This window comes from Scomber japonicus, chromosome 10, assembly GCF_027409825.1.
Source record: "Scomber japonicus isolate fScoJap1 chromosome 10, fScoJap1.pri, whole genome shotgun sequence".
Taxonomy (NCBI): Eukaryota; Metazoa; Chordata; class Actinopteri; order Scombriformes; family Scombridae; genus Scomber; species Scomber japonicus.
In genome coordinates, this window is record NC_070587.1 from 31,531,072 (window position 1) to 31,558,607 (window position 27,536).

The 27,536-nt window shown below is 39.3% G+C and overlaps 1 protein-coding gene across 1 annotated transcript; it reads right to left on the minus strand.

Moving 5' to 3' along the window:
- Positions 1 to 6,138: 6,138 nt before the first annotated feature.
- On the minus strand, positions 6,139 to 26,742 carry capn7 (calpain 7). Its single transcript, XM_053327249.1, has 21 exons — positions 26,416 to 26,742; positions 25,751 to 25,859; positions 24,129 to 24,286; positions 23,426 to 23,493; positions 22,951 to 23,181; positions 21,748 to 21,834; positions 19,623 to 19,749; positions 18,495 to 18,580; positions 17,995 to 18,088; positions 17,216 to 17,362; positions 16,675 to 16,781; positions 16,194 to 16,314; positions 15,299 to 15,443; positions 15,004 to 15,103; positions 14,319 to 14,454; positions 13,693 to 13,768; positions 13,273 to 13,418; positions 11,182 to 11,244; positions 10,281 to 10,411; positions 8,958 to 9,050; positions 6,139 to 6,833 (listed from the first exon to the last, which is right to left on the minus strand). The coding sequence occupies exons 1-21, from the start codon at positions 26,515 to 26,517 to the stop codon at positions 6,689 to 6,691; spliced, it is 2,472 nt and encodes an 823-aa protein (XP_053183224.1). The 5' UTR covers positions 26,518 to 26,742; the 3' UTR covers positions 6,139 to 6,688.
- Between the last annotated feature and the right edge of the window lie 794 nt (positions 26,743 to 27,536).

The following is a 27,536-nucleotide window of genomic DNA, read 5'->3' on the forward strand; positions in this document are numbered from 1 at the left end:
AAACATCTAGTGCACAGGCACCCCAAAAACGGCTCTTTTAAGAGCCACCCAAATACAACTATTGAGCATTACTCCATTACTACCATACTGACACATCTGATTATTATTACTATAACTATAATGGTATAATACTACTATTATACCATTAAACTTTCTTTTCTTTACTTTAACCTTTATTTAGCTGTCTACACTTCAATCTCTCATTGCACTTGAAAGAATATATGTGAAAGAATGACATGAGAAGAAAGTCAATAAATATATTTGTTTATATAAAAATATACAAGTAAATACACAAGTAAAAAATATATATAATAGAATAGAAAAAGCAGTATATAAGTGATGATCCAAAAATATATGTACAGTTAAATTATATAAGTGATGATCCAAAAATGTATGTACAGTTAAATTATATAAGAGATGATCCAAAAATGTATAAGTTATAAAAAAATATAAGTGATTATGCAAAATGTATGTACAGTTAAATTATAATAGAAAAGAAAAAGCAGCCTGGCTCATTCCCTCCATAGGTTACCACCCCCTACTCAATAAGGTCCAAATTTAAAGTGATCGTTGATGATTCATAAATTAATTTGTGAATTTGAAATTTCACGAAATCTCTTTGCAGGGGTGGCAGCCTATGGAGGGAAGGAGCCAGGCTGATCAAAAATTGTTCCTCCTCTCTCCAGGCAGGTGGTGGTGGTGGTGGCAGGGGAGCCCTCTGCAGATTTTGCAGAAGTAGGTCCTCAATGAGGCGCTCTCTATCCTCCTGCCCTCTCTTCCTCTTCCCTGTCCATGCAACTGTATGAAATCAAAATCACAACATTCAGTCAGTGATATAGTTTGTAAAGGTTAATTTTCTATTTGGACTTGAGTCCTACAAATAAACACAATTCAACTTTTGTACAGTACATACCAATGGAAGAAGAAGAAGGAGCAGGGGCAGCAGGAGAAGAAGCAGGAGCAGGAGCAGGAGCTGTGTCCTCACCTTCAGTAGAGGATTGATCTATAAAAGAGAAATTATTTTATGATCCAAAATTAAAATAATTTGAAATGTAATGGAAACAAATGTAACTGAAACAATACAGAAATAAATGGCATTGATACTGCATATGTGTCTGTCTTCACTTAACCAACCCTAACCCTAACCAACTGTCATTAACTTAACCAACCGTCATCAACTGCTGATGTCCCTGCTTCTCCTGATGTCCCTGCTTCTGCCTCACCATCTATGTTTACAGATGTATTCTCTGCGGTCCAGTCTTCCTCGAACCCCCCACCCATGTTGCCACTGGTCTCCCTAGGACTGGTGAAGGGATCGAGGAAGGACAGGACCGCAGAGAAACGCCACTTTTTTAGTGGCCCTCCTGCCGACCCGCTCCTCCTTTCTCCTTCCCTTTTTTTTTGAGATATGTATCCCTCAGCCCCTTCCATTTTTTACGGCACACCTCAGCTGCAAACACATACACAGACATACACTTTGTATAATTAGCATCTAACTAAATTAAATATTCAGACAATGAAAACATTCACACATAAACTGAAACTTGTATCTTGCCAAGCAGGACAGTCTGCCGTTACTAGTGCTAACCAATACTAACGTTTCATTCATAGAGAAACACAGTCAGTAACGTGGTAAAACAAGCCACAAATAGTCTCAGAACTTACCAGAGAGTCCCACCTCAACACTAACCCGTGCCCAGGCCTCCTCCTTTTTTGTCCGGTCCCGATAAAATGATGCAGCCGTATCATATAAAATAGGGAGCCCACAAACTGCAACTATAAGTTTCTCTTCCATCTTCTCTTCACTTCTCTTCTTTGTGGACAAGCTTACGTGCTTACGTCACGGATGTGACGTTGGGAGAAACTCGCCGCTGATTGGATGTCGCGGCGCGATGTCGCCCGAAAAGTTCAATTTTTCCAACTTTATTCGCACCGCTCCAGACGCTTCATTCGCTTCATTCGCGCCGCCTGATATGAAATCGCGTGTTATCGCGCCATTTACATTGATTTTCTATGTAGACTTGCTGCTCAATTCGCGTCAGACGCTTTTGGTGTGAACGCCCCTTCAGGATTCTTGTAAAAGTGTCTGTGTGATTCTGTGACTTACTGACAAAGAGTGGCAGAGGTTATAATGATGGGGTTGTTTACTCGCCCATAGGTTTGCCTTTACAATGACATGTGTACAGACATTCAGGGACCTCTCAGCGGGATATAGACACAATGAGGCCACAGCCACAGGTCTTGGCTTCATGTAGTCCAAATTTGGAGTCAAAAGACCAAAAAATGAGATAATCGTGTGAAACAGGAGGAGCTCACGGACGTAACAAAACAGTCACTTGTCCCACGCATAAACGTGCAGGTCAGGACATTACGTAAAAGGGACCGTATATGGTTTGTTCCGCGTAACATATTTCACAAGAATGGATACTTGGCGAGCTGTACAGAAAGTGCTGAGTCATAAGATGATCGTTGTGGATAAAGGGAAGACTTTGAAGTTATGTAGTATATAGCTGTTCTCACTTAGCTGAGTGGCTAGCCGAGCTAATCGCTAATACTATTACGGCTGTGAGCAACCATATAAGTCGTGAGTGGTCTTGAATGAATCAGGAGAATCTAAGCTTTCTAACAATGTACGGCATGAATATGTTTAAGAGTTGGTGTTTAAAACATTCAGAAGAACGTGTGGCTACCTCCTAACCTCCGACCTGTCCCGTAGGCGGAACAGCGTGTTTTAAGAGCTGCTGGACTAAATACCCCCTGTGCTATTCATTAAAGTATTATCAAGTACTTTTACTGCATACTTTTGGAGTAATCTGATTACAAATGTACTCCCTTAGACAAATAATAGGCCTTTTTTCCTCTAACTTTGAGGTGAAATAAAAAACCTTTTTTCCTTAAGTAGTTTATGAAACTTGTACTGAGACTTAATATCTCCTGTACTATTCATGAAGGTATCATCAACTGCTTTTACTGCATCATTAGTTATCCATTTTACATACAACATATTTTTATACAACCCAACTTCTTTAAGCAGATGCAGACTATTTATTTATTTTGTTAAATACTGGACACTTTCTGCTCTTCAGGCCTGTTTGAACCTGCTTAAAAAGTCTTGATTGAGCACTACAAAATGCCTGCATCCCAAATATTAGTATCATACATACATGTATGATACTACGATAATATAAAACATCCCTTTGTATGAGTTAATTGTATTCCTTTCAAAATAAAAGCACTGTTTCCCCTCCCAAAGAAAACAATGAATAAAAGAGCACAGACGAGAGCGGATTTGATTTTCTGTATTCAAAGTTTGAACACATCACTCTACCCAACATTTAGTGCAAGTTCAGCAAACATTACATCATCAGTCATTCAGCAGGTCGCTGTGAGATTGTCCTGCTGCATCTTTCAAAGTGTCGGCTTGTTGCCACTTAATGACGTTACAGTATGGTGAAATGGGAACAATAATCATTCATCCTAAACAAACATGTTGGACACTTGACAGGAAATACTTGGCAATGAATCATTAAAGCTATATTTCACTCTGGCAGAACATTTGAAGCTTTCACCTCACAGACATAATTGGTTCAGTTACAGTCAACAACCTGTCAGCACTGGTGTTATTTTAACAGCAATTATGGGTGAAAAAGGTCACAATGCTCCCACAGAAAGAACAGCTTCACTGTGAATCACATCAGTTCATCACTGCTGCAGCTGAATTACAATATTTGTACGTGGAATAATGTAGACTTCATGTGTTTACTGAGATAAATAGTTGACTCAGCTCTAGGTGTTAGGCGAGGCTATGTAGTAATGAATCATTTAATAAGGTTTATGTGCAAGAAGACCTGTTTGAAGCCACGGCTCTCCTCATGCACAGCGGCCCGTTAACTAACAATGACATGAGCTGATTCATCCAATATTCAACTGATGGAAATAATAACTTTGATAGTGAATTACTAGTCAGTCATTTGACAAGCACAAGACATAAAATTAGCTAGCTCTTCTCAAATGTGAGGATTTGCTGCTTTACAGTATTTTTTAGATTTCAGACAAAAATAATTTTAGAGATCTCTGGGTGGGCATTTTTATATGAGGTTATAAACTTAAAACAGGAATCAATTATTTTGAATTTAACGATCATGTCTTGCAGATCGTTGCCGTGGCAACAGGGCGCTGTGCACTGAGCGAGGACAAGCTTACAACATGTAGCCTCAATACTACCAAGACCCTGTGTAATTTGACTTTAATGTTAAATGCAAACATTTCTAACCCAAATACACTTCAAAGAGTGCTTTGAAAGTACTGGAAAAAGCTAGAAATTGGATCTTAAGTTAAGATTATCTGTCGAAAATAAGATTTCACACTCACACTAAATGAATTAACTTTTCAAATCGGCCTTTAGACAGCCGGTCAGATCGTTGTTATGTAACAGAGAGAACAAAGGGCTGAGAAGTAGGAAGTGTCAAACCCAACTGAAAGTCTGTGACATTTGGTGCTCTGACTCACATTTTTCTTCTGTGTGAAATCTGCTGACTGCTTCCACGTGATGTGATGTGATGTGACGTAATCTCTGTATTTTCATTTTCAGTGTTGCTGGATGTGTTCACAGCCAGTCCACCTCAGTAGCACCAAACACAATGGGCTGCTGAGGGATTATGTGGCACTGCTGCAATGCTGCAAACTGTCGTAGAGATAAGCAGCATAGAAAATGGCAACGACATCGGTCCGTTACAGGCTGCTGATGGGCGATGATGGGTCACCCGAAAAAAAAACAAAGTGCATAGACAAACAGTCAGATGAGCAGCTGTCTGAAAAGCTGTGAAAACTCCAGAAACGGTGCGATACATGAACTCAGAGTAAAGCGAGGAGAGGATGTGTACTTGGCAATACATTTCAGTTTTTACAGTCGTACATTTAGACATGCACACACACACACACACTCACACACTCTCTCTCACACACACACTTTGTGACACGAGCCTCCAGCAGTGCCGAGTGTTGACGTTGAGGCCTGTCAGCTGACTCAAGGCTGATATTTCTGATATTTTTTTTCCACAGACAACATGAAGAGACATCATCATTCTACCGCTGCCGTGCTGGGCTCCCTGTGGTGCTGCTCCTGAGAATTAAAAAAAACAAAAACCTTCACGGTCATTTAAGAAAACCGACTTTCTTTTTTTCTTTTCTTCCCTCCAGTCGCAGAGGTCGACACACACTCTGAAACTACTTTGACTTTTCTGCAACTTCTTGTTCAGGTTGTTTTGCAGCAGTGAGCATCTCAAACTGATGAGTTATAATGACTCTAAATTTGATTCCTTTGATGTTGCTGTTTCCAGTGGAGAAGCCATAATGTGACACATAGAAGCAGCTGAAGCATCATTTTCTTTTGCTTTATTATTTATGTCAGGGCACGGATGAATTCACTAGACAGTTGTCATTTCAAGCTGTCTGTACACTAGATGATTGATGGGTCTCTCTGGTACTGAGACGTCATCATCATCAATCCTTCTTCCTATATCTGACTGGATGGACGCTGTCACTCGCTGTAACTCGTCTTATGGTTTGAACATGAAAAGGCCGGTTGTTCTAGATGTCAAATTTCACCCACATGTCAATCTAATTCTATAGGCTTTAATCTGCTGCTGTAAAGACTGCACTCTTCTGGTTTCAGGCTTTTTTCCACCAGATGATTTGAGGTCCAGTATGATGTCAGGTGATGAGTTTTGGCTCCAATTCATCCCAAAAAAAGGTGCTGGATGGGGGGGTTGAAGTCAAGTTCTTCCACACTAAACTGGGAAAACTATTTCTTTATGAAGCTGGGTTTGTGCACAGGTAAAGAATTAAACACTAAGCTACTCTGCTGTCTCAAATATAATATTTCCCTTTACTGTAACCAAACACAGGTAAAACAGCCCTAAACTGTAAATGTAAACTAAAATACATGGACTGAGACGTCCACAGGTGTCCTCCTATTTCTCTGAGGGTGTTGCTTTCCATGTGTGGAAGCTCAAAAACTTCCATAATATTCCAGAAACTCAAAATCAATTACTAAAAATGCACTTGTAGACTGTTTGAGGTGCTCACTGCGACAACAGACAACCTGAAAAGAAAGTTTAACACAAATTTTTTTGCAGCTTGATCTTGATGTTAGCAGCTGGTGTTTATTTTCAACCCTGTTGCTCCTCCACGACCAGTAGAGTCCAGGATGTGGTTTGGAGGATTACGGTGAAGATCCAACAGACCAAAACTGCCATGTTTATTTTTAAATAATCCACCTGTTGGTTTGTGAGCCGAGTTCAATAGAGATAAATAGACATATCGTGCAGAAGCTCTCAGTTTCTGCTCGTTTCTCCTCTGTCTGCTGAAACTTTGGTGAATTTTTGTTTTGTTTTGTCTCCAAACATGTTGATTTTTTTCCACTGAGGCTTCTTCTTGTTAATAATTTATCCCTTTACTAAAACTCTGTAATATCCTCGAGTCACTGTTGAAGCCGACAACATGTCCGTTTACCTCTGTGGAGGTTTTTAGAGAGACGAGACGGGGGGGGGGGGAGGATCGTACCAGTCACATTCTGGGATCTTTGGGTTTTAACTCCTCATCTCATCCAAAGTACAGTATCAGAAACAACCATTTAATCTCTTATTTTCTCCTAATCCATGCTCCGCCCCTCTTTCCAGCTCCATCTTCACTGCAGCTGAGAGATCTTGAGGGGGATGGTGCCGGAAACGTCCAAGAAGAAGGGTCCTTCCTGTTTGGGTAAGAAGGTGGAGGGGATGATGTTGTAGATGCCTGCAGGGATGTGTTCAGCCTCCATGTAGCAGAAACCACATCTGGGAGGAAAAAAAAGATGCATCAATCAATCACATGTTATTTTTATAGCAGCTTTCAGTCAGGTTAATGAAGTTCAAAGTGATTCATAGTTGATTGACAAGCTGATAATAAGACAGAACATGTGATAATGTAAAGAAAAGGAAGAAAAACAAAGAAAAAAATTGCAAAGAAAAAAGAAAAATATTAAGACCAAAGCCAAGCAAGAGAAAATCTGAATGATAAAAATGTAAAAAATAAAAATAAATTAAAAAAAATATTAAAAGTTAGGGTAAAAAACTAGGTTAAAATAGATTTAAAATAAAAAAAAGTAAAAATGAAATAAAATATAAAGTTTAATCTGAATGATAAAAATGTAAAAAAAAAAAAAAAAAAAAGGTTAAATAAAAATAAACTAGAGAAAGAGAATAAAAGAAAAAGTTAGAGTAAAAAACTAAGTTAACAAAAGTGAAAATGAAATAAAGTATAATAGAAGACAGGTTAGGTTTAAAAAAAGAGAAAAAGAAATAGAATATAAAAATTGAATAAGAACATTATACACTAATAGAAACGTATTATAATAATAATAATAATAATAAAATAACACAAACATAAAATAACAACATACATAACATATACATAAAATAACTTCAAATAGAATAAAAGACTTCTTTTAAACTTCTTCTTCAGGAGGCATCACAGCTTCACAGATTAAAATTCAGTCACAGACTAAAGTGGAAAAACCCTCCTGACTGAAGTCACCGTCACACAGAGCAGACGAGCAAGTAAACAGACTCGTGTGATCTCCAGACGCACGTGGACGAGCTGCGTGTGCTCCTCGCTGCGCTCGTTTATGCTCACATCACCGCGGTAACAGTCACAATAACAGTTCTTGTCTCCTCGACTCGGTCGGTAACCGTACATGATGTTATAAACACAAAAATACTGGACTTGTTGATGAAGTTCAAGAGGTCAGTTTTATTGACTCTCCACTTCTTGATCTTGACCTTGTGGTTTGTTTTTCATTTTTAGGAGGACAATGTGATGCTTTGACACTCAAGTTATGGATGAACATGTGACTAATCAGATTTTTGGGAGTGGTAATTAGTAGTAGTAGTAAATATTGATCCTGGTTTAACACACAGCGGTGAACAAAGATGAACTCTGACCTTCACCTCTCCGTCCTGTCACACTGAAACAGGAAACGCTTGCTAGAATTTTACCATCAAGTGATCTCCAAAATAAAGGAATGGGACACGAGTTTTAGCACACAGCCAATGAGGCTCATCAGACATAACGGCCTGAGTTTCAGCCATAGACTGTATGAAAGAAATGGACGTAACATCCGTGACGTCACCCATTGGTTTGTGGGCTGCTGCTCGGAAGCCAATAGTTTCTAATCTAGGCAGCGCCATCTTGAAAATTTCAGGTGCATGCTGGGAAAAATAAAAACATGGATTCTACTTATATGGGCATGAGGGGCCATGGGTGGAGTGGGGAGGTTGCTATGGTTGCGAGGGCTGAATCTCGAGGACATTGGTCAATCAACCTGTCAATCAGGACGTAGCCACGCCCTAATGCATACCCTGCTTTATCGTCACATATAAAATCAGGGAGGCCAAAATGTCCCAAATGAACATCATACTGCATTGAAGAAGGCTTTAAACTAGCGATTGAGACCATAAACACATTTTGAAAACGTTTACTGAGGTTAGAAATCAAGTGAGAAGTTGGTGAATTCTCCATTGACTTGTATAGAGACGGTCGCCTCCTGGTGGCCTTTTGATAGAATGCAGCTCTAAGTTACTTCCGCGTTGGCCTCATTTCAGAGGACCAGAACTCCCCGCCTGGTTTCAGCACGGGATTGTGAGTATTTCACATAGTTTAATTGATTCCCGCAAATCCAACACTAAATTACCGAGTTATGTACAATTTTGAATGTTGTTGTCTGGGTTTCTCTACAAGCATTCAAATCTGTTTGTACTTGTAACTAATCAAATTATCTACTGTGATTTCCCTTCTTTCTTCTTTCTTTCTGCTCCGTTCACACAGCGAGGTGTGAAATTAATTTCATGTTACTGTTCTGTATTGATGATAAATGACTTGGTGAGATGTTGTTTTTCTTTCTTTCTGATTTACTGCCGTACCTGTAATCTCCACTGCTCTTCTTGTTGAAGGCAGCCGGGCCCGGATCCCCGACATGTGACACCGTCACCATCTCAAAACCGACACTGTACTGCCTGCAGACACACACACACACACACAGAGAAAAACAAGAAGCAGGGAATAATTACTGCAGTAGAAAACACATTTAGTCTCCTTTAAATAAAAATAGGTAACATAACATTAGTCTCTTTAGCCTGGATCTTCTTTTGTTTTCCACTTCTATTCATTTGTTTTTCAGCATTTCAAAATAAAAGAAGTTGTTTGCCTGTTGGAGTTGTGCTGCTTGCAGAAAATATCTGACTCGCTGACTAAATATCTCCATGATGTTGCTAAAGGAAAAAATAAATCTATATGCAGGAGTAAATAAATAATAAATCTGCTGACGGTGGATTTATGGCTTTAGTTTATCACAGTACATTAGTATCGGTGGAAAGAAGCTGAAATATTTAAGATATGTTCGAGGTAGTTTAGGAACAGTCTTCTCGTTGGCCTAAAAAGGCATCATTGGATCATTATTCAGAATGATGAGGAGCTCAATCCTGTAAAGACATTGATATATAATATTCCTGACCAATTTAATCATTAGGTCACAGGACAAATACAGTAAAATACAAACACAGACATATCTTATGATCCTGTCTGGCCATCAAGTAAACGCTCATAAACTAGAAACCTTATTTGTTTATAGTTAAGAACACATTCCTGACCTCTTTACTGTCTGTGCATGCTGATGATATAACAATATCACTGTACAGTTACACTTATTATAGAAAATACAGTTAAATACAATGAAGTCATAATGTTTCTATCGATTTGAAACATCAGATTTTACTTTCATCTAAATGTCCAAAAAGTAAATAATACAAACACCATGTTGTATGGTGAAATCAGGTTTAAGGAGCTGTCACTAATAATCTCCCATATGTGGGTTTTTCTGGTAATATTAGTTTTTGTTATAACTCAATATATTAGTTAACCCCTTCCACTAGAACCTGATCACATTTATAATCAATATATTAGTTAACCTCTTCCACTAGAACCTGATCACATTTATAATAAATATATTAGTTAACCTCTTCCACTAGAACCTGATCACATTTCATTTTGTTCTTGCAGCTTTCTGCTCATCCAAACTCTCCATTAAGACACAAAACCCTCATTTAAATCCTGCTGTTTCCACCTGTTGCTCCTGTTTTCATTTACACACTTATTCTTAGTAGATCACCTGTAAAACGCACAATTTGAGTTTAATATAAATGGACTAGTTATTGTCAGATATGAACAGTCCCTGGTTTTATCCTGACCTGGATCCTCTCAGCTCGATGAGCAGCGGTCCCGAACGCTCCAGGTTCAACTGATAGATCGGGTTGTGTTTATACGAGTCCTTATAGTTCCCACAACCGCCGGCACTGATCCCCTTCCACTGACCATTGATCTGAAGACAGAAGATGGAAATCACTTTAGCAGATCAAACAGAAGGCCAGCACCAAAAAATAAAACATCAGCAATCCTAAAACCTTCAAAGACAACATTTACAAGAGATTTGTTACCAGGAAATGATACCTAAAGAAACATCTGGATATTCTAACTGTACACAAAATAGCAACTACATTGGTCTAAACCAGCAGTGTCAAACTCATTTTCATTCAAGGGCCACATACAACCAAATCTGATCTCATGTGGGCCGGATCATTAAAAAGATGGGAGGAAGGAAGGAAGAAAGAGAAGGAAGAAAGGAAAAGGGATTAGGAAGGTAAGGAAGGAGAGAAGAAAAGACAAAAGGAAGGAAAAGGGATTAGGAAAGGAAGGAAGATGATGTAAGGAAGGAAGGACGGAGGGAAGGAAGGAAACAGAAGGAAAGAAGTAAGAAATGAAGAAAGGAAAAGAATACAAGGAAGGAAGGAAGTAAGGAAAAGGGATTAGGAAAGGAAGGAAGGAAGGAAAGGAAGAAATGAAAAGAAGATGAAGGAAAGATGGAAGGAAGGAAGGACGGAGGGAAGGAAACAAAGAAGGAAAGAAGTAAGAAAGGGAGGAAGGAAAGAAGGACAGATGACAGGAGGGAAGGAAGGAAAAGAAGACAGGAAGGAAAGTGGGCCTGGATTGGACGCCTTGGCGGGCCGGTTCTGGCCCACGGGCCACATGTTTGACACCACTGAACAAACAATAAAACACATAATGAATGATGATGCGGTGGAGGTAACGTACCCTTTTGGTGTGAGTGAAGGGATTTGGGATCTTGGAGAAGGTGAATTTGCATCCGGAGTAAACCTGCAGGAAGAAACAAACAAACAAACAAACAATCAACATGACTGTGTCTCAAGTAGTCAAGTTGGCAGATTTGGTTTAAAAAAAATGAAGAAAAGAGAGATTATTAGTTGCCAACAGGACACACAGTCGATGTTCTGCTGCGAAATCTAAGAAGCACAAAACCACAAAAAGATGACATAATATTGCTCTTTCGTTAAAAGCTGTTTAATTGGACAAAGTGTAAAATAGTTTCCGCGGTGGATATCTCACTTTGGGAACGAGGCTGTTAATTAATGTATGAACATCTGCACACACACACAAAACAGATTTTTTTAATACCAGCGCTGTTCTGATAAAAAGCAACATCAGAAAAGAAATCACGTTTCTCGCTTTGATCTCTGATGAAAACTCAGTGAACAAGAGACAAGAGAGAGAGTTATTCTCCTGATGATTTTCAAAGAGAAACGCTGATCTGGAGAGAGAGCGAGAGAAGAGATAGAGGAGCGAGAAGAGAGAGAGAGAGGAGCGAGAGAGAGGAGCGAGAAGAGAGCGAGAAGAGAGCGAGAGAGAGGAGCGAGAAGAGAGAGAGAGAGAGAGGAGCGAGAAGAGAGAGGAGAGAGAAGAGAGAGAGAGAGCGAGAAGAGAGAGAAAGAGAGAAAAAGAAAGCTTGCAGTAGTTATGACACACACACACACACACATAAACAAACACACACCTCACAGCAGACACGTGTACAGCTCCATGCTTTCCTTTAATGACTGATTCAGTATAAACACTTCTCCACGGTCCTCTGCTGCAGTCCGCAAGAGAAGCACATAAATAATAAATGACAAAAAATATATATATGTAGGTCATACACACACACACACACACACACACACACACACACACACACACACACACAGTCTCAAGGAGCTGATGTTTTCTAGAAATGCAGAAGTGTGTTCGCAACGGAAACAATACGTGAGGTGAATTTTAATTTAACGAGGTCTTCTCTCCAGTTTCTGCATGAACCAACAAAAGTTTCCTGAGCTGTCCTCTCGTTCTCTGCTGCATTGACCCAAGAGACACACGCTTGACGTAAACAAACACACACATGCTGCACACTGCACCCAAGTTTAGAGTCTTAGCAAAAACAGAAAAAAAGGGCTGCCTGGAAGAAATGTCAAATAAATGAGTGTAGAAGCCTGCTATGTGCTTTGTAAAGTAGTGTGTAGTAGTTCTTCCTTCTACTATAAAGCTAAAAGACAAGTAGTTTACTGTTTCAGCTTGTTGGTTAACCTTCCTGTTGTCCTCCCGGGTCAAATTGACCCGTCTGTTTTGACTGTTCTTTTTTTCTTTCCTCCCTTCCTCCTTCCTTCTTTCCTCCCTCCCTCCTACCTTCCTTCCTTCCTTCCTTCTTTTGTCTGTCCTTCCTTCCTTCTCTCCTTCCTCCCTGCCTCCTTTCCTTCCTTCTTTCCTCCTTTCCTTCCTTCTTCCTCCCTTCCATCCTTCCTTCTTCCTCCCTTCTTTTCTTCCTTCTTCCTCTCTTCCATCCTTCCTTCTTCCTCCCTTCCTTCCTCCCTCCCTCCTTTCTTCTTCCTGCCTTCCTTTCTTTCCTTCCTCCCTCCCTCTTTTTTTTCCTCCCTTCCATCCTTTCTCCTTTCCTTCCTTCTTCCTCCCTTCCTTCCTTCCTTCCTCCCTTCCTTTCCTCGAGGACAACAGGAGGGTTAAAGCTTGTTCCATGTTCACAAACACAAACAGACAACTCACCTTTTAGACTAAAGATGGATTAACCAACATGATAAAGATGTGAATCCACTCACTGACACTAATGTGAAGCACTGCTCAGTCATTAGTGTTAAAGTTGCATGAAGTGGATTTAAACAGATATTGACATTTGTCGAGACAGCAAGCTTAACTTGAAGACTTGAACTCATGAAAGTTTAAAGTCTTTAAGTCTTTAATGCTTTGTTCTGTATTTCTCTGACAGAAGAAGAAGAAGAAGAAGAAGAAAAAAAGGAGGAGGAAGAAGAAGAAGAAGGAGAAGAAGACTAATTTGACAGTTACCCGCAGTGTGTAGTTGATGGTGTTCTGCTTCTCATACTGAGAAACCACCAGCGTGAAAGTGTGAGTCCCTGCACTGGTCAGCCTCATCTTCGTCAGGTAGTGGGGGCTGTTGATGCGGATGCCGTCGATGTAAGGAGGGGGGTCCGCTGAGGAGGAGAGAGAGGGACGAGTTAAAAGACTGCAGAAAAAAGCAGCTCGACTTTAAACAGCAGTATCTTCATTTCATAGAAGTGGATGTTTATTTGTTGGTGTTTCATCATGAGGGGAAAGTATTTGACTCTCTTTATAAATCTTTCATCTTTCCTCTCAAGGTAGCTGACCTTGTTATGACTGTTTGACAAATATAAAGATCATCAAACCTGTGCTACCACTCGTCATACTGCGCAAATCTCACAGTTCAGTGCAGCAGAGAAAGCTCACCTGGATAATAAACCTTCTTCCCGTCTGTCTTGTAAACAACCAGAGTGATGAACTCTCTGTTTTGTGCAAAGTCCTCCTGCAAAAACAAACAAACAAACAAACAAACAAACAAACAAACAACAGTGAGGCCTTAGATTAGAGGTGTCAAACTCATCTTCAGTCAAGTAAAATGAATGAAGGAAGGAAGGAAGGAATTAAAAAAGACAGAAGGAAGGAAGAAATTAAAAAAGAAATGACAGATGGAAGGAAGGACGGACGGACGGAAGGAAGGAAGGACGGACGGACGGAAGGAAGGAAAAGAAGTAAGAGAAGACAGGAAGGAAGGAAGGAAGGAAGGAAAAGAAGACAGGAAGGAAAGTGGGTTGGATCGGACCCCTGGGCGGGCCGGTACTGGCCCACAGGCCTCATGTTGACACCCCTGCCTTAGATCATCATTATTGATGTGAAACTAATGCTGCGTTTCATTTACCATTTCAAGTGCCAATAAACTACTAAAACTATCAAACTGTTGGTTTTGAGATCAAGGCTGATTTTCCAGCTGAAATCTTTTAACTGGGAAACTGGGTATCCTGACTTCCAAGTGCAAACAGAAGCCAGCATGATTAGTATCAGCTCTGTGTCTCTACCTTGTCAGTGATGTGTCTGGTGAGCAGCACCCACACAGCAGCGCCCCCTGTTGGACACTGGACCTCCAGCTTGTACTGAGGGTTGTTGGCCAGACTGTACACGTCCTTCACCGGACCCTGCTTCCCGTCCCAGCTACTGTAGACGGTAAACACACAGACACCAGAACACACACGTCAGGCTTCAAAATAGTAAATAAGATACCTGACATATAGTTTTTGTTATGCATAGTTAGAATAGAGCATTTATACAAACATTTTACACAGAGGTGGACACTTTAGGAAATATGTCATATGTAAAAAAAAAAATAGCCAACTCCTGCTACAGTATGTCAGACAAGTACATTTTATTCTTCATCTTGCATGATTTTATTGCTTTTATTGCTGAGTGTGCATTAGTTACCAAATACATTTCAGCTTTATCTCCTATGTTGTTTTTGTTTTTCAATCAAACTGTAAAGCACTTTAAATTGTGTTTATAAAAGGTGCTACAGTATATAAAAGAATATTTGACTGATTGATAGCTGCGATGCTAATTTCGCCATGTTAAATCCCATTCATTTATGCTAACAACATTAGCAACTCACAAAGCAGAGGAGAAGCAGAGGCAGGACAAAACATTTTCCAGGACAACTCTCACTCACACTCACACACACACACACACACACACACACACACACACACACACCTGTGAATACAAGTAGAGTCTTTGAACAGGGCGGGGTTCCAGCTCAGGTAAATGACATCGTAGTACTGACACAGATCCTCCCACACAATCCAGAAAACACCTGGAGAGAGAGAGAAAAAAAAGGTGCAACAATGTATGAACGTGTGCACTAAAATCACTCTCATATAATCCTTCATTAGATTTAAGCCATCAGTTAGTTGCAGGGATTCATTTATGTTCAGATGTAGATATTTAAGAGAAAATCTGGAGGTGGAGCTTCAGGAATAGTTACAGAGAAGGGAATAAAAGGGAATACCGTTATCAAACTTCTGTGCTGTCTTGGGGTCAAAGTTGAGGTATTTGAGGAGATCGGGCGTCCAGTTCTTCTCGTCTCGCTCACAGTAGCGTCCTTTCCACCGTAAATGACTCCACGGGTTCTTCAGCTGCAGGAAACGCTTTCCCTATGACAGAAACACACCGGCAGACGTAGGGTTAATAATAAGAAACAGATGAAAGGGAAGGATTCTTACTCCTAGAGACTCGTCAGTTTCATTATTTACCAAAAACTTAATGCAGCGAGGAGGATTTTAAGAATGAAATTGTATATTTGCTTGTATATATATATAATTATCATATGCAGTATGCAGCACTGTAAAAGGTTTCCCCTTATAGACATTTTATAGATAGATAATTTTGGTATTTATGGAAATAACAACCATAAACACAAAGGTTAGATACAATCACAAATACTAAAGAGTAATGACGTGCGAATGAGCGATAGAAAACCGATTGTCTTTTTTCTTCTTCTTTTTGGTTTTTGGGGGTTTTTTTGGCCCCTTAATTAAAGCTTCGCAAGACAAAATTTACTTAGATGAGAAATATCTAGTGGTACGAGATCTGGTTACACCCCTACTACTTATTAACCAGAAATAAAGTCACAAACAGAATGATGTGTAATCCTTACTTCAGTTAAAAGCACTAACTAAACTCTTAAATGATAAATATGTGAATGAAATGCTTAACACTTGAGCATGCAGGATGTTGTAGTTATGAATTTCAACCATTTCATTTAGACTAAAATAGCAACGAGAAGCCAAGTTGAAGACCTCAGCTTTGCACCGAGCTCATAATCATCATTACTGAAGCTGATGTCTCTCCACACATGAGCACTTATAATAATGACATGCTGATATTACTTTAATTACTCTAACCTTGTATTCCCTGATGTCAAGAACAGCATAGGCGTGTGTTGGCACTAAACCCCATTTCTCTCCTTCAGCCTCTGTCATCACTCCAGTTGCCGTGGTGATGAGGACGTCGCCCCTGTGAAACCTGGATGCAGAGGTGGAGGAAAAATACAGACGGAGATTAAAAATAGAAAATGAGGTCACAGGGCAGAAGTGAAGATGTAAAAAGATACAATATTATGAAGATAACCAGAAAGAAATGAGAAAAGGTGTGCCTTCGGTGTCAAACTCAGGAAGGAAGGAAGGAAGGAAAGAAAAAAAAAGAAAGGACAGAAGGAAGAAATTAAAAAGGAAAGGACAGAAGGAAGGAAGAGAGGAAGGACGGAAGGAAGGAAGGAAAAGAAGTAAGAGAAGACAGGAAGGAAGGAAGGAAGGAAGGAAAAGAAGACAGGAAGGAAAGTGGGCCGGAGAGGACGAAGTAGAAAGTGATATAAATGTTTTTCACCTCTGGAAGAGCATGCGGAAGGTGTCGTCCTTGCTGAATGACTGATTGTCGGAGTGCATAGCGATGCGTTCAGGGATCCAGCCGGTGAGCGCGTGCAAATCAATGTTCTGTAAAAACAATGAATACAATAATAAATCTGACTTTTTTCACAACTTAAACTTTTGAAAAAGGGAGGAAGGAAGGAAAGAAAGAAAGAAAGAAAGAAAGGAAGGAAGAAAGAAAGAAAAAGAAAGAACAGAAGGAAGGAAAATAAATCTGACTTTTTTCACAACTTAAACTCTTGAAAAACAGCCAACTTTGGTTTGTATTCAGTATTAAATCTGCTGAGAATGAAAAGCAGTAAATATTTATGCAGATTTGGCGCGTGGAAATGTTCAGATGGGAAACAAAACAAGATATTTTGAAGGTATATTTAAATGACTTGTCAATGTCAAACACAGCCAGCCGTCTCGTTCTGGACTCTGAGCAGCTTCACTGCAGGAGGTGAAATAATGAGTTTAAAAATAGCCGTTTCCACACTGAGCTCTCCGCCTACACCTACCGAGTTGGAGCCGGGGAAGTCGTAGCCTCCCATCACTTTCATGTAGGCCTTCTCTATGAGGGAGACCCAGAGCTCGTTCCTGTTGCTGGAGTAGGAGCACAGCAGCTCTCCATTACGATCCACTGGAAGGTAGTCGTCTATAATCACCTGCAGCAGGGAACAGAAACAGTTTGTGATGATAAATAGATGAATATTTCTAATTTAGTGAGTTAAATTGCAATTATTTTCATTTTCAAGAAGTGTCTATGTATTTTGTATCCCAGGTGTCTTTTACTGCCCCTCTTTGGAGAATTCACCAACTTCTCACTTGATTTCTAACCTCAGTAAACGTTTTCAAAATGTGTTTATGGTCTCAATCGCTAGTTTAAAGCCTTCTTCAATGCAGTATGATGTTCATTTGGGACATTTTGGCCTCCCTGATTTTATATGTGACGATAAAGCAGGGTATGCATTAGGGCGTGGCTATGTCCTGATTGACAGGTTGATTACCCAATGTCCTCGAGATCCAGCCCTTGTAACCATAGCAACCTCCCCGCTCCACCCATGACTCCGCCTCATGCCCATATAAGTAGAATCCGTGTTTTTATTTTTCCCAGCATGCATCTGAAATTTTCAAGATGACGCTGCCTACGTAGATTAGAAACTATTGGCTTCCGAGCAGCAGTCCACAAACCAATGGATGACGTCACGGATGCTACGTCCATTTCTTTTATACAGTCTATGCTTTTTAGGCACTGCAGATTGTTAGCCGATTGTGGTGATTTGGGTTTTTTTTTTACCTTTCTCGGGACTCCGTTGATGTGAAGCTTGACCATGTATTTCCCACAGGGGTTATACTCTGGCTCCCCTCGTCTGTTCTGAGGGTAAATGATGCTGTAAAACACACACACACACACACACACACACACACACACACACACACACACACACACAAAGTGTCAGGATTGACTCCCATCTCAATTTTCCAGTTGTCTGTAATGCTAAGACTGTATAATTGATGATGATTTTGATATTCCGATGATGTATTGTGACTTTTTTATTAAATTAAATGAAATATTTAATATGAGGCTCTTAAAATACCACAGTCAATATGGTGAATTTCTTTAAAAACATCTAATTTAATCACAGCTGGTAATCTTGCCACAGTATAAAAGGTCTTATTGAATTAAAAGCCATTTCAGATGCGTTTAATACAATTCTGTGGACATAATTCTACATCTCTGTAATATCCGCCCTGGACAACAAATATGGGTCAAATCCTTAAAGCGACACACAGTACCTGGTGATAAGTTTCTTGTTGTAGCGCCTCTCGTAGGCCGCGCTGATGGCGAGCGACGCCACGAAGGAGCAGTCAGACACCACCGTCTAGACAACAGCACATCAGATTACAGTGAACAAACTAATCAAATGCTTTTCATACAAATATATAAAGCACAAAAAGAGCTTAGTGGACAATGCATGGCTTAATTTTCCACTTTGTTAATACACTCATTCCTGACATTTGTCCTCCATTAAGATCCTGATCTATGATGATGTCATCTACTGCCATCTACTGGCTGAGTTTAAACATGTGGTCATTTACACTGTAGTACATTTATTTTGAAGATGAAATAATCCTGTAATCCTCAAAGTTGCACAGACAGGTACAAAGCAAATTATTATAATTACATGATGATATTATTCTAAATGTTTGTTTTGTTGCTTGTGTACTAATTATTTATTGTTCTTTAGTCTAAAATGTGCCACAGATGCAGATTCAGTTCCTCACACTACAACTGAATAAAGCTGAGTGAGTAACTGTCAGTAAACTATCGAGCTGTGATGTTTAGGGAATAAATACAATCTTAAATTAATCAACAATTATATTGATAATTGAGTGTTTGGAGTCGTATAGTCAAGAGAGAAATTCTCTGATTGCAGATGCTGAATATTATCTAATTTCCTTCAGGATTAATAAAGTATTTATCCATCTATGTATCTATCTCTATCTGTCTATGACAGTAAACTGAATATCTTTTAGTTGTGGACAAAATTACACATTTGAGGACGTAAATGATAAAAAATAACTGACTGCAGACATATTATAAAACATACAATAAAGAGATGAATCATCCAGGCTGATACTGGCTTATTTCAGATATAATGGTACCAGTTTATATGTGGGACGATAAGTGATAAGAAACGAGTGCCAAATTAGGATTCAGGTAATTTAGAAAGAGTTGAAGTTTGTCCACCAGAGAACAATAAAAAGTACATTTTTCAAATATCTTGGTCACAACTTTCAAAAAAACTTTCTAAAATATTAATTCATACATCAGCCTTAAAAAATCCAGTACAAGTCTGGTTGTAAATACAGTAGAATAAGTAGAATAAAGTTGGATCCACAGACTCCAGCTGCCTGTCTGACCTGTTTGATGCTGAAGCTCGACACAGACATGATCATAGTCGGGTTATTGCAGATCTCATCTGGCCGGACCCAGCGGGAGAAGATGGCTTTCTGTTTGGGTGACAGTGCCAGTTTCCCTGTTTTGTCCCTGGTTGGTTGAATTAAAAAGAAAGACAGAGAACAAAGAGTTTAAGTGTGCTTGTCTCATAGATTCAGATCCACTGATGTTTACTGTAGCTGCTCTTTGGGTTCGTCCATCACACCAAACCTCATCTAAAAATCTGATATAGATAATTAACAACTGTACTGTACTGTGTTTGACAGCTGATACTAATATTTCTGATCTGAAGCTGCAGACTTTACCAATTATTTTAATCTTTTTAATCCTCCTCTCCTCTCCTGTGGAACCATCTTCCAGATTTGGTCTGGGGGTCAGACACCCTCTCTACATTTAAGAGTAGGCTTAAAACCTTCCTTTTTGATAAAGCTTATAGTTAGGGCTCTTTGAGCTCTTAGCTTATGCTGCTATAGGCTTAGACTGCCAGAGGACTCCCATAATGCACTGAGCTCCTCTCTCCTCCTCCCTCTCTCTCTCTATCCATCCATCTATATCCATTAACATTCATGTACTATTAATGCATTCAATAACCTAAACTTCTTCCCCGGAGTTGTCTGTGCTTTCTGGTCTCACAGGTAATCTGGGCCTGTAGACGTCCGGATGACAGATTCTAGTCCCGGACCTACAATGTGCTTCTCTCTCCTGTCCTTCCTCTCTCTCCTCCTCTTCCTCTCTCTCCTATCTTTCCTGTCTCTCCTCTCAACCCCAACCGGTCGAGGCAGATGTTCTCCCACTCTGAGTCTGGTTCTGAGGTTTCTTCCTGTTAAAAGGGAGTTTTTTCTTGCCACAGTAACCAAGTGCTTGCTCATGTGGGAATGTTGGGTCTCTTTAAAATTAAAACCTGAAGAGTTCAGTGTAGAACCTGCTCTATGTGTAAAGTGCCTTGAGACAACTCTGTTGTGATTTGGCGCTATACAAATAAAGATTGATTGATTGAACACATGACAAAATAAGAAACAGATTTAAATATGATTTAAAATAGTGTTATTTGGAAACAACATTAAGCCATAACAGAATAAGACAGATAAAAAGAGGTGAATAAAAAGTTACAGTGCAGTGTGAGATATTAACCCTAAAATTTGGATTTAATAGCAGAAGTAAGAAGTCTTTGTCACTTGTTAGTTACAGATGATTGTTGTAAAGCTGCTCCATAACTGGTTTGTGTAACAGCTTATTATAAATCTTTGTATTAGATTTTCCAATACATACCTGTACATCAATAGTTGACAGATACACAATGTACCCAAATCATCTTGTTGAGAGGTAGTAGAAGTTTGTTTAACACAGTGTTATGTTGAGATAGATAACAAATTTAACCTGAGCCAGAATAGCTTCTTCAAACGAACCATAGTTACCCATTATCCCTTCCCACCCACTGTGGAAAATACAGAGAGAGAAAGAAAAAGAAAAAAAATAATAAAAATGGACTGGAGGAGGGGGGGGGGGGGGGGCATGTAATCGCTTTCTGGGTGAATAGTAGGGCTACCAGGTTTTGTTGAAAATAGCTTAACCCTCCTGTTGTGTTCGAGCCAAGGAAGGAAGGGAGGAAGAAGGAAGGAAAGGAGTGAGAGAAGAAGGGAGTCAAGGAAAGAAGGCAGGGAGGAAGGAAGAGAGAGAGAGGAAGGAACGACAGAAGGAAGAAAGGGGGATGGAGGAAGGAAGGAAGGGAGAAAAGGAAAGAAGTAAGTAAGGAAGGAAGGTAGGAGGGAGGCAGGAAAGAAGGTAGGAGGGAGGAAGGAAGGAAAGAAGGAAGGTAGGAGGGAGGGAGGAAAGAAGGAAAGAAGAAAGGGAGGAAGGTAAGGGGAGGAAGGACAGAAGGAAGAAAGGGGGATGTAGGAAGGAAAGAAGGGTGGAAAGAGAGAAGAAAGAAAGAAAGAAAGAAGGAGAGAGGAAGGACAGATGGAAGGAAGGAAGGACAGATGGAAGGAAGGAAGGAACAGTCAAAACAGACGGGTCAATTTGACCCTGGAGGACAACAGGAAGTTTAAATGTCATGTATTAGTTTTGATGCTGCGCTGCTGTACTCACGAGAAAGGGACAGGAAAGGCAAAGCGCTCCTTCAGGTCCACGCTCATGAATGGTACGTAAGCTATGCTGTTGATCGTAGACGTACTCCTGAAAATGACAAAGATTAGAGGCACAGAAGAGATTCATAATGAGTTGATTTGAGTTAATACTGTGGGTTAGTAATGTGAAAATGACACATATAGACAAATAAAATATCAATATATCTTTTATCTGTTTTCACTAAAATGAATCAGAAAAATAAGATGGGATCCAATAGGAACAAAAAGTAAAACAAATGATATTCCTGATAAATCAATAACTATTTAAAGCTGCTAGATGTAGAATTTATCTGTGATTATTATTATTATTATTTGTATTATTCTGTGATAGCAACCTGCAAATTATACTTATTAGGTACTTTAAAATGTTTGTAGAAAAATGAAACAATCACAGCTAGTACTCCAGGTGTGTAGCAGCAGACGGCCAGCAGATGGCGCCAAAGTAATGAATTTTTTTGTAGACCTCTTTAGCTCTCGCATTAGCTTTTTAGATTCAAAATGATTTAAACATTTCTAGTGTCTATGTACTGTTTTTTGTTTTTAGCCTCTGCTGAAAATGCTGCCAGTGAAGAGTCAGTATTTGATGAAAGTGGGTCAAGAAAAAAAATCTTTAACTCTGAACTTTCCTAAATTTGAATTTCAGAAGTAAGATATGAGTCTGAATTGTTTGTGTTTACTTCCTTTAAAAGCCACTCAGCAGACACATGTGATCACAAACATACCTCATCAGATCAATCAGATAAAAACATTTTAAATGTCTATGTACTGTTGTACAAAAAGTTCGCCTCTGCTGAAAATGCTGCCAGTAAAGAGTCAGTATTTGATAAAAGTGGGTCAAGATAATACCCCCAAAAAACCTTTAACTCTAATCTCAGATTTCTTTTTCCTAAATTTGAATTTCAGAAGTCAAATATGAGTCTGACTTGTTTGTGTTTGCTTCCTTTAAAAGCCTTTAAATGTCACTCATCAGACACGTGATCACAAACATACCTCATCAGATTAGATAGAAGATGAGATGTGACTTTTCACTGAAGATTAAAAACATTTCCAGGAAGATGTTTTGGCCATCTTTGTTTTTTCCCCTGTCTGGAGAGTAAAATCAGAGAGTTTTCCAGCCTCACTGAGATCTACGTGAATCCCTCTGAAGTAGCGTCACTGGACTCACCTGAGCACCTCGATCTCATCAGACGTGTAGCGCTGACCGTGCGGCTCGCTGGACTGGACCGCCCGGACCGGCTGGGGCTGCGGTCGATCGTGGATAGAGAAGTCTGGTCCGAGGGGGAAAAACTGGCGGACCGGTCCGGTAGAAGTGCCACTGCTGGTAGGCTTACTCCCAGTCCCAACGTGAGTCTGGGCTGGAGTTGATTTGGACTGGGATTCTTTAAGACCCTCCGCCCTGACAAGACATAGATGTTTCAGAAAATACTTGATAACTTCATAATATTGTACAAACATAGAACAAAGATCTGGATTTATAGTGAGGAATCTCTTTTAGGGATAACTTCTTAAACTTCACATTTGTAGTAAAAAAACAAAAGGAGAGAAAAAGAAAGAGACACAAGAACACAACATCTGCAGGTTTGAGAATCAGCTACATCAATAAACACTAATTCTGAGATGCTTTGTGACGGAGCATTTACCTCTCCAAAGCCTGACGTGCAAGCTGCTTCAGCTTGGTCTGCAGCGCCTGGTCCGACGTATCATTGGACTGTTACAAAAACAGAAGGAAAAACAAACAGGTTACTTCTGTAACTCTCTCTGTTGTGACTAAGGCTGTTCAATTAATTGAAATTTGATCGTGATTACAATTTAGGGGCCAAATGATCTCAAAACTAATAAAATCGGGTGGAAACAATTTTTAATAATAATGAGATAGCGCTCAATAACAAAGGTTTTATTTTGAAAAGATTAGACAGGAAGCCGCCACAGCTCCGTTAGTTTGACAGAAGCTGAAACACACAGCGAAATGTTTTAACTGTAAATAAAAGTACAGAGTTTCCAGCCTGCATCAGACGATGCTGAGTTTACTGACTAATTATTAAAAAACAGGATGTAATGTGTGAACTGTCGTCATGGTAACCAACTCAGCTCTAATATCTCTGCTCATTTTCTGCTGTGTGTTGCGTTAAGCAGCAGATAAAAGGCTGCTGCTGGAAGAGAAAATTAATTAAACCGAATGGGAAAGAAATGCAGCATGTTTCTAAAGTTAAAAAAAATCATTTTAATAATCGTGATTTCAATTTTGACCCAAATTATCGTGATTATGATTTATTCCGTAATCAAGCAGCCCTAGTTGTGACTGACAGAGTAAAGACAAACAGACAGAGAGAGTCAGACACATACTGTTTTAATGCACAGCTCCACAGCCTGAGTGTACAGTTCAATGGCTTCATCACCATTCCCCTTCTCATCCTCCTCGAAGGCCTGAGTGACCAGGAAGTGGGCACGCTCCAGGTCCACCTGCTGCCGGGACTTTAGTGGGTCGATCTTCTGTGCCTGGACTGGTGTCAAGAGGTAGAAAGGGAATAAATGGTTAGGACACAAGACAGATAATAATATTCCTCTATCAGTTAGTGTTGTTAGAACTACAAACAAGAAAATCTTTTTAATTCAGACGGCTTTGTTGCATCTTCTCCACAGAGGTTTTTAATGTCCATATTTTAACTAATTAAATCAACTGTGACTGGTTAGACTGGGACCCAGTTTAAGAAAGGATGGAGTGTTTGGTTCTGTTCAGCTTTTTGATCTGTCTGACCCCAAACTCTGCCTATTGAAGTGTTCCTCCTCGCTCGCTCTACTAGTACACAATACACAAAGAAGAGAGGCTGAAACAGAATTCAAGCTTACAGAACATCTTTGTTTCAAAAGATACAAGTGATTTTTTATCTTTTGAACAATATCAAAGCATCACTTACACTCAGTTGCCACCAAGCTAAAACTGTTGCAGCCAAAGATGACAGCAATAAATCCTACCTTTATGGTTTTAAGGTTATAAAAAGGTGTTGGTTCAACTTAAAAGGTCAATTTGAAAGCTGTTTTTGTGCAGGAACTTAAGAATGAGTCAGAAGTTAAAAGCGTAATAATCAACCACACTCTTCTTTAAGGAGCTGTTAAAGTCAAATTTGTACTTCATCTGACAGAAAGGAGCAGGAACAGCCAACAGCTACACACTGTAATAAACAGCACCAGACGTCATCAACCAGCTGTCCAACAAAACAGGGCACGCCCACTGTCTCCGTGGTCACACCCTTCTTTGAGCACACACACACACACACACACACACACGCATGCACGCAGTCATGGAAAAAAGCAGTCAAACAGAAACTGAGAAAGTACATCCTCACTTCAGTACTAGATCAGATTATTTATGTAGGAGAGCAGTAATGAGAGGTGAATAATTTCAGGGTTTACACATTGAAGACATTAAAACCTTGTCCTGTTCATTTCAAAGCTGACACAAATAAAAAATATCACATGACTGTTTTCACGATGTTCATGTTGACTTTTTGTTTGTCTTCTGTGTTTGAGTTTCAAACAGCAGTTAGTTTTTCTGTATGCAAATCTTTAAGTACTGTCAACATGGTGTTAATGTATGTCTAACAAAAACAATAGGGGCAGTTCACAAAAAGTCAGGTGTCCATATGAACAGTGAGAGAGGTTTTCTTCGCTGTAATCATTCCGACTTTAAAATCACCAAATTTATGAAAAACAAAAACACTCTTGATGAGCTTTGGAAGATAAATGTTTGTTAAGATTTTGGCAAATATATTATACAATGTCAAAACATGACAATATGCACTAACAAAATACCAGGTAAGTGATCAAGTGAGTAAGCTGAAATACTGAACACTCAAATTTCCGTTTCTTAGTCATCATTCATTACGTCACTCTGGAAAAGAAGCATCAGCTCAAAGTAAAAAAAAAAAAAAAAAAGAGGAAAATGTGTCAGTCAACTGTGAACTTACAGGCATTGTGTAGGGCTTGGACCCGATCCAGGTATTCATTCACTTTATCCTGGATTCCTTCCAGTTTGGACCCTGCCATGCCAGCATATATCAGGGCCTGGGCTGCCTCCTGTAACAAACACACCCCACAGAAAGCAGTGTTTATGAGAAGACACTACAAGTCAGCTGTCACACACTGCCCCACAAAATGTATTGTTACTGTATTAATCTGATTAATAGAAAAAAAAACAGCTAAACCGACATAAAATCATTATTAATTAGTGATAAAACATTTCATTTGATCTCTACTTGATCTGCCACCACTATCTTTAAGGTTAGGTGAGGTTCAGGTGTAGGTGGAAGGACCACAGTTTGGGTTAAATGTGCATTAAGGTTAGGGAACTTCTCCATCATGGTTAAAATAAACTGATTTTTTTAAACCACTCCTGGAAATATCTGCATGTTTCTGTCTATTTCCACAATATAGAGTTTGATGAATTTAAGGCAGAGATGCAGAGAGACACCACCCAACTAAATAAATCACACAGCAGCTCCAGTTTAGTCTAGTTTGGACATAAATCCTGTTGACTGTGGAGTGTTGATCTTCTCTTTAAGCTCCCAGCAGGCAAATTATTCAACATATAAGTTACAGTAGTTGACAGTAGTTAAAATGTAAAACTACTTACCTTATAATAAAACACAGCCTCGTTATATTTGCCATTCTGGTCGTAGGTGACAGCTGTTTTGGCAAATGTGAAAGCATCGAGCTCCAGAGCTGAGCAGTCCATGTTCAACTTGTTGACAGAGTTAGCCTCCGAAGCTAACAGTTAGCCTCCTTTATTCACTAAATTAACTAACTATCTGTGTTTCCCTGGCGACGCAGTTAGGGCCATCAACTCGGACAAAGCATAGTGAAGGTAATCATACGGAGCGTCATGTATCCAGAGGCCGATTAAATGTCAAGCTTTTACCTTTTGACAGATGACAGCTGGACCAGCGGATACTAAAACAAGGTTCATGTTGTTTCCGGGAGACAGAAGTCGCGCAGCCGCAGTAGGGGACGTTGGCAATACACGCGGTGCGTTCACAGACAGTAAGAAACGGCAAATAGCAATAATAATAATAGTAATAATAATAATAATGATGATGATAATACATTTAATTCTCTGGGCACTCGAAGTCACCGTACAATTACTAAACAGTAAGAAAGAAAACAGATAAAAGACAGTGTAGAACAGACAAAACAGAGTAACAAGGCTGACAACTGAACATGAATAAATGCTTCTTGAAACCAGGGATGTGTAATTAAAATCAAATAATAGAATAATAGTTAGCGGGGTCTAAAGTTTCATTAAGAGTTGAGTCCCTAAAATTTATCAAGTCCAAACATGCCAAAGACCTCTATTCAATATTCAAAAATGATTTGACTAATGTAGCATAACAATTGTTAAATCCTGGTTGATTTAATGTATTTTTTTATTTTTATTTTTATTATTATTTATTTATTTTTCTTTTTGGTTTTCTTTTAGAGAGAAAACCAACGTTATGTCTTTCATGGCTAACACGATTGTAAAGGATATGCTCAGCGTTGTTTATGACTGGTAGAAGAAAAAAAAACAAGCAATTACAATTTTAGGGGTCTGTAAACCTGTAAGATTTTTTCTTTTAATTAATGTGTTTCTCTAAAGAAATGAAGGCTGATTATCATTTGAATTAATACAGGTTTGCCAAGTTAAAGTTTATTGTTTGTAATGAATACTGAAAGTTAGGTTTTTGACGCATTATCTATTTAGTCCCTGTGAATGTC

What these genes read in the sequence shown, in the direction of transcription:
- capn7 (XM_053327249.1), bottom strand. Translation starts at nt 26,517, where the DNA reads ATGGACTGCTCAGCTCTGGAGCTCGATGCTTTCACATTTGCCAAAACA. An exon ending in GAAGAAGGTTTATTATCCAG is followed by an intron (nt 13,419 to 13,692) that starts GTGAGCTTTCTC and finishes TCTCCTCCTCAG; the next exon opens with CGGACCCCCCTCCTTACATC. An exon ending in AAGAGCAGTGGAGATTACAG is followed by an intron (nt 6,834 to 8,957) that starts GTACGGCAGTAA and finishes TTTTCCTCCCAG; the next exon opens with ATGTGGTTTCTGCTACATGG.